This window comes from Neolamprologus multifasciatus, chromosome 19, assembly GCF_963576455.1.
Source record: "Neolamprologus multifasciatus chromosome 19, fNeoMul1.2, whole genome shotgun sequence".
NCBI classification, from domain to species: domain Eukaryota; kingdom Metazoa; phylum Chordata; class Actinopteri; order Cichliformes; family Cichlidae; genus Neolamprologus; species Neolamprologus multifasciatus.
Genome location: NC_140457.1, coordinates 8982980 through 8989228, shown reverse-complemented (window position 1 = coordinate 8989228; position 6249 = coordinate 8982980). Strand labels below are relative to the sequence as shown.

General features: G+C 39.7%; 2 protein-coding genes across 4 annotated transcripts; one reads left to right on the top strand and one right to left on the bottom strand.

The window, feature by feature from the left end:
* The first annotated feature begins 118 nt into the window (after positions 1-118).
* On the top strand, positions 119-2865 carry ndufaf1 (NADH:ubiquinone oxidoreductase complex assembly factor 1). 3 transcript variants are annotated; one of them, XM_085143363.1, is made up of 6 exons: positions 119-418; positions 1206-1353; positions 1429-1745; positions 1940-2125; positions 2240-2314; positions 2426-2865. In XM_085143363.1, exons 2-6 carry the CDS (start codon positions 1233-1235, stop codon positions 2564-2566), a joined length of 840 nt encoding a protein of 279 aa, XP_084999489.1. In that variant the 5' UTR covers positions 119-418; positions 1206-1232; the 3' UTR covers positions 2567-2865. The 3 variants fall into 3 exon arrangements, with proteins under 3 accessions (XP_084999489.1, XP_084999488.1, XP_084999487.1); XM_085143362.1 differs by having other exon boundaries at positions 1209-1745; XM_085143361.1 differs by having other exon boundaries at positions 1206-1745.
* An 8-nt stretch (positions 2866-2873) lies between these two features.
* Positions 2874-6216, bottom strand: nusap1 (nucleolar and spindle associated protein 1). The gene is made up of 12 exons (XM_085143353.1): positions 5940-6216; positions 5711-5779; positions 5435-5626; positions 5114-5297; positions 4926-5021; positions 4530-4642; positions 4388-4438; positions 4130-4296; positions 3634-3797; positions 3425-3541; positions 3234-3336; positions 2874-3151 (listed from the first exon to the last, which is right to left on the bottom strand). The coding sequence occupies exons 1-12, from the start codon at positions 6012-6014 to the stop codon at positions 3064-3066; spliced, it is 1419 nt and encodes a 472-aa protein (XP_084999479.1). The 5' UTR covers positions 6015-6216; the 3' UTR covers positions 2874-3063.
* Between the last annotated feature and the right edge of the window lie 33 nt (positions 6217-6249).

Genomic DNA, 6249 nt, shown 5'->3' with positions numbered 1-6249 from the left:
CAGCTTGATTGACGAAAACATGTTTAAGTGAGATATAACAATTTTTTTTGTTCTTGGTCCCTGTGTATTAAATAAGAAGATTCAACTAAAGAACATACTGCAGAAACGGAACCGCTGGATACAAGAGCATATACAGTTAGCAGAGAGAGGAACCATATATGAGTACAGGAGTCAGGACAGTAATCTTTGATGCACTGAAGCTGTGTTCAGTGATTACCTTGTGGCTCATTCAGTGACATTTCTGGTCGAAGGTTTGCTGAAGGAATTTCAGTCGTGTTGGGTTACCTATTTTTACTGGGACAGCGTACACCAGCAGTCTATATATTCTTTTGTTCCTCATAGCATAGTGTATGATGAAACCTAACCCAAACAAGCCCTGATGTGTCTACGAGACATTTGCTTCTACATCGTGGTCAAGGTAAACGTAAACAGTTTACACTGTGTTAAGTTATTAACTGTAGTTTACGTCATGTAATTATTTCCACGGAGTAAACAGTTTCAATCATTCCAGTATGGTTAAGCTTTTGATTAGTTTCTGTGTTTAGACAAATATAGTTCGAAATGTATCTGACAGTCATTCTAAACGAATAGCACACAATCAATTTTAATTCTAAGGACTTAGAGGTAACAGTCTTTATTCACCAACTGTGTAGACAGAAAAAAGTAAGTAAACCTCCTCATGACCTCTCCCGAAACAACTTGGAGTCAGGTGATTGAATTAAGAAATGAGAGTGTGATTATAGAAATGCCCCTCCCTAATCTAGTAAGTGTCTTGGGTTGAATTTTTCTGTCTTTAATGTTTTCCCTCTTGTGAATAATCTTTCGCGGTGTAAAACCCTTCCAGAAACTTCTTTATGATCTTTGCTAATGTCATTTTTCACCAGCATTGTGTTAACACACATGTGAAGGCTCCAGACCAGCAAACTGCCAAAACTTCTGCTCACACTTGCCGATATGGGAGCAAGTGTGAAAATGGGTTTATACGTGAAGAAACCCCATGAACACATAATTCAAACAAGAAACCTTTCATTTTTCTTCATAAATATAGTTGTTTGAAGTGGGACATTTTAAATGCCCTCTATTGGATAATTATACAAAACAATATAAATATTGTTTAAAGTGTGTCAGGCCATTATTTTGTTTTTAAGAAACATATTCTTGTTTATATTCATTTTGACTCTGTTACTCTGTGTTCTGTATCTCAGCAGTGAAACCTGCAGATCAGCGTTGAAATGTCCCTGCCGAGGATCACACACCTCCCCTCTGGGAGGCTGCTGAGCACCATCCTCCACCACCAGCTGCTTCTCCCCTCCATCATTCCTCTCACTGTGCCCAAAAGAGCTGTGATCCAGGGTGAATACAGACGACCCGGCCAGCCCAAAAAGACCAAGTTTGCCTGGCAAAAGATTAACTTTAATTTCTCAAAAGGTTTGGAGGGGATAAAGAAGCATTTCACACTCCTGAAAAAGGAGTTTACCGACCGCTGGGTTGGCCCTGAGGGTAAACCGATTATTGAGCACATGCTGGAGCAGAACAGAGTTGTATGGGAGTTCAGAGGTCCAGAGAGCCTGAGGGAGTGGACGGTGTCCTCTGATCGTGAGATTGGAGGCCATAGTGAAGCTTACCTGAAGCTGGGAAGGAACAATAATACCTGTTTTCTGTACGGGACACTGAGCTCTACTCCCCCACGAGATGGAGAAACACGCTACAGTGGATACTGCACTATGCGCTCAAAGCAGCCTCTGGTTAGTGTTAACTGCTGAATACCATGTTTTTGTTGAATTCAGTAGCGCAGAGAGATTAGTCTCCCTCCAGTGATTACTTTTCTTTTAGAACATAATATAGGATGGATGCAGAGGGGAGGAGGGGGTTCCCCCATTGCAGTTTATCAATGAAAGTTTATGTAAATGACAATTTCCAAGTCTTTTGTGTCTTCTAGGCTTCCTTTGATAGAAAAAAACACCATGATTGGAGCAGTTTTAACACTCTGCAATTACGTGTACGTGGTGATGGTCGCCCATGGATGATTAACGTCTCAGCAGAAACATACTTCTCGCACCAGAAGGATGACATATACTGTTATTTCCTATATACCAGAGGAGGGCCCTACTGGCAGGATGTTAAGGTGAAGTTTTTTTTTTTTAAAGTAAAATTATTTAACAAATCTATATAGGTCTGTTTAAGAGGCATGATAGTATCAAATATGTTGATCAGCCTGACTTCAAATGCTCTTCTGCAGATACCTTTCTCTAAGTTCTTCCTTACACATCGAGGGAGGGTACAAGATGACCAGCATCCTGTCTGGCTGGACAAGGTAGTGCAAAGAAAAATTCCCTCACAAAGTGATGATAAAACTGATGTATCATTACCCTAATCCCTTTTTAGCTTGTGGCCTTCACATTGTTTTTTGTATTTCTATTTACAGGTTAACACCATTGGGTTTACTTTGGGAGACAAAGCTGATGGCCCATTCCAGCTTGAAATTGATTTCATTGGTGTTTGCAAAGATTATGCACACACAGAGGAGTTTGCCTATGAAGCATACAAGAGGAACCCAGAAGTCTAAGAACGGTTAATGCTGCAGTCAGACTGTTGGGAAAAATCTGAACTTATATTGACACCATTTCTGTAATGTCATTACAGATTTCAAACTATTAATATTAATGACTTGTGCAGACTGTTTATTATTAAATGATGTATTAAATACCACAAGAGAACAAATAAAAAAAGACAAGATCTTGGGTCAATAACTCTTTTATGAGTGCCTCAATTCTAGCAAAAAAGTAATAAAGCAAATGAAATTTTTAATTAGTTTCAAAATGCAGCAAAACAGGACAGACTTCAAATCACATCAAAATATTCTTTTTAAAAAAAAAAAAAGGATTAGTTTGAGCTAAAAGTGTTTAAAAGACAAGCAGGTTTTGAACCTCAAAGACGCTGGACAGTACATGTAAGCTTCTACTTTTCTATAGGGGCTACAAAATGCTGAAACTGAAGCTGCAGACAATGAAATATTTACACTTCAACAGGTTGTACAAACGGCCACGAGCAGGCGCAATATTTTTATGCCATGACAAGGCCTCTTCTTGCCCCAAGCATACTTTCTTTCTTCTGCTTCCGATCTTGTATCTGCTTTGCTCTCCTGCCCTCCCTAAAATAAGGTTAAAGATATTCAGAGATGTTGCATGAGCAAACTGCAATGGGAGAATTTTCAGCGTCAATTAAAAACCTACCTTGACTGGACTTTGTGCTGTTTGTAAGCTTCCTGGTGCGGATTTGAGATAGACTTGTTCATGGCCATGTTTTCTTTGACATCTTCAAATGGCTTCAGTTTACCTATGTATAAAATAAATAACTCAATGCTACATCTTGTCCAATCAAATGGTGTTTCACACGAACAGGGAAAATGAGAACATTTTTATACCTTTATGAGGCTTGTAGGTGAGGGGACGTGACAGACTCGCCTTTAGATCAAAGCTGGGTTTCTTGTTTGTGCCAGGCGTTGTTGAAGTGCTTGTGTTGCCAGTGAAAACAAATGGTCCTTGCAGAAGGGGGGGGAATAAAAAAAATCATCTACTCTGTTTAGAAACATACTTCAAATATATCATTCCAAGGGTTGAAAGGCCAAAGTACCTGGAGTTTTTGTGGCAGAGAACGATGCAGTTTTGACACTGCTGGGCTTTAATCCATTGGCGGTCTGTTTCTGCGGGGTGCTGGAAGCCACGCAGGGTGACATGCGTGCAGGTGTCTTCACCAGTGACCTTTTATATTCATTGTCATGAGTAGCTTCTGAGAACCTGTATGTAGACAGTTCTCATTAAAGCATTACATTTAATACAAAACTTGAATGTTTCCACTTTGCAATACCACTTGAAGTTTATTTTGGAATATCCACTCTTGAATTCAGGTTTATCCTTTAGAATGAACCATTATTTCACAAGTTTTGCAAACAGAGACTGCATAGCTAAGTCATACGTTTTATACACCTGTGCGAATGTGATTGATAACTAATGAGAAGATTAAAAGACTGTGGCTCAGTACTTTTGTCCATTTAAAAGACATATTAGATCCTGAAGAAATTCATTAGATTTGTTGTATCAAAAGGCCAGAGGATAAAACGGTGACTCACCGAACATTGATCCTGCGAGTAGAAAGAACAGACGGCCTGAAGGAGGTGACCTCCTTTGCAAGAGGTTTTTTGGTGGCTGAAAGCACAGTGTGCCTGCGGTTTTCTCCACCTGGTGTCTTGTTCACTGGGGCAGGGCTGAACATGGAAGCACGAGTTGGATTTGCCCTCTGTGGGATTATATACATGTGTCATTAGTGTGCTTCAGAAGTAATCGATAAATACATCAAATGTGGGTGACCAGTAGATGGTGGTGCTTACCACTTGAGCTTTGCCATCAACTTGCAGCAGTTTAGTTTTGTCGGACAGACTCTACAGGTAAAAAAATAAAACTAAGATAAAGTTCAAGTAAAAGTTACACTTAATTTTTCCTGAATAAAAATAAGCCAAGATGATTTGGCACCTTTAATTCCTTCACCGAATTTCTGTACGTCTCCATCTGTTTCGTCTTCCGCTGAACGTAGGAATCAATGGACTCCATCTTGTTGAAATGAGCCTCATGAAGTTTTTTGAAATCTGGATAAACAAAAAATGTAAATCAATATTCAAAGATTTATTGTATTTTTTTATTTTTTTTTTGGGGGGGGGGGGGGGGGTAGTGTTTTTTTTAATCCATTAAGGTTTTATTTACTCAAGCAAAATAGTTGTGCATCTATAGAAAACAGGAAAAATGTACAGATTTCTCTGAAATAAAGTAAGACAGGCTCTGCTGTACATAGCAGAGACTCCAAAAAAAAGCTTTTGCTGAATCAGGCACAAAAACAACCATATCATTGAAAGAGAAACAAACAAAACTTACTGGGGGTAACAGGCTTCAACAAAGGCTTACTCTTCTGCTGGAGACGAGGAATTCTACCAGCTTTTGCCCCTTTTGGTGCCTTTTTTGGACACAGACCTTTAAAGGTAAAATTTGTGCAAAAGTACATGATCATAAAGTCCAAGGAAGAAAACATAAGTGTGTATCAGCTTTTATCAACTATTGCTAACCTGTTTCAGCAGTCACTGGTGCTTCATCCTTAATGGCAGGCTGTAGCTGCTGCTCCTCATGGTCAGCAGTCTGGATCTTTTTAGGAGGCTCATTTTTTTCTTTATCATTTGTAGAGGACACCTTTCTCTTCTTACCACCTCTGGCATTGCAGGGTGCAGTAAGTGCATCAACTTCAGTGTCATCCTTAAAAAGAAAAATAAGCATAAAGGTTTTAAACCTCCAGAATGCAAAGAACTTAAACAGCTGCAAAGCAACCCTATGCACAGGGATATAGAGTGGTTCAGATGTATTTATGTTGAATACAGTGTAATGTATAATACCTTTGCAGCAACTGGAGGCATCTTGGCATTGCTTTTAGTCATTGTCGCAGTATCAGAGATTTTTCTCTTGTTACCCTTTCCTTTACCTCGACGTGTGTTCACAAACCCAGTAGTGCTGGAAACTTCTTCCTTGCAAGATGAATCCAGGACAACCTCAGATTTCTCCTGAGCTTCATCATTAATATCTTGTCCCTGGAATAGTCACAAACGCATTAGCGCTGTGCACATGAGATGCTGACAACAAAGCCAATACATTACAAAACAGCAGTAAGTTACCTGCTCCTTCGCCTCTTTGTTCTTTTCTTCTTGATAGTGCTGCTTTATGGCCTTCAGAAGTTTGTCGGCCTAATGTTGCCGAAAAAAAACGGGGAAAATGCATTTTAGAGTAGTCTGCCCAACACACGTTGACGTTAGAGAACAGCCAGCTACCGTTAGCGAATACAAGGTAAATCTACCATAACCCCGCTAGAAGCAAATTTTTTTTTAAAAAGTACCGCTTCCTTACCTTCATGTTCGCCTTGAGTCCCAGCTCCTTAGCGAGACTTCGCAATTCTGTATATTTCATAGAGTCCAAATCCATGCCGGTATGACAGTTTATTTCGCTTTTTTAAGAAAAAATCCGCGCACACGTCGGTGTTTCTCCTCACCACAAACGGCGTCGGTTAAAACTAGCCTCCGATTCAAAACACAGTAGCGACACATTTGATTGGCTCTTCACTCTAACCGGATATGCCTCACAGCCAATCAGAACAACCGTGCATTTTCGGGATTTTTTTTAATCCCCCCCATGCTTATTTTTTCTTTCTAAAATCGTA

Excerpts from the sequence above, each read along its gene's own strand:
- ndufaf1 (XM_085143362.1), top strand. The coding sequence starts at position 1,233 with ATGTCCCTGCCGAGGATCACACACCTCCCCTCTGGGAGGCTGCTGAGC. Across the intron at positions 1,746-1,939 it reads TGCGCTCAAAGCAGCCTCTG|GCTTCCTTTGATAGAAAAAA; the intron begins GTTAGTGTTAAC and ends TGTGTCTTCTAG. Across the intron at positions 2,126-2,239 it reads CCTACTGGCAGGATGTTAAG|ATACCTTTCTCTAAGTTCTT; the intron begins GTGAAGTTTTTT and ends GCTCTTCTGCAG.
- nusap1 (XM_085143353.1), bottom strand. The coding sequence starts at position 6,014 with ATGGATTTGGACTCTATGAAATATACAGAATTGCGAAGTCTCGCTAAG. Across the intron at positions 3,542-3,633 it reads CTCTGCCACAAAAACTCCAG|GACCATTTGTTTTCACTGGC; the intron begins GTACTTTGGCCT and ends CCCTTCTGCAAG. Across the intron at positions 3,152-3,233 it reads CAGCACAAAGTCCAGTCAAG|GGAGGGCAGGAGAGCAAAGC; the intron begins GTAGGTTTTTAA and ends ACCTTATTTTAG.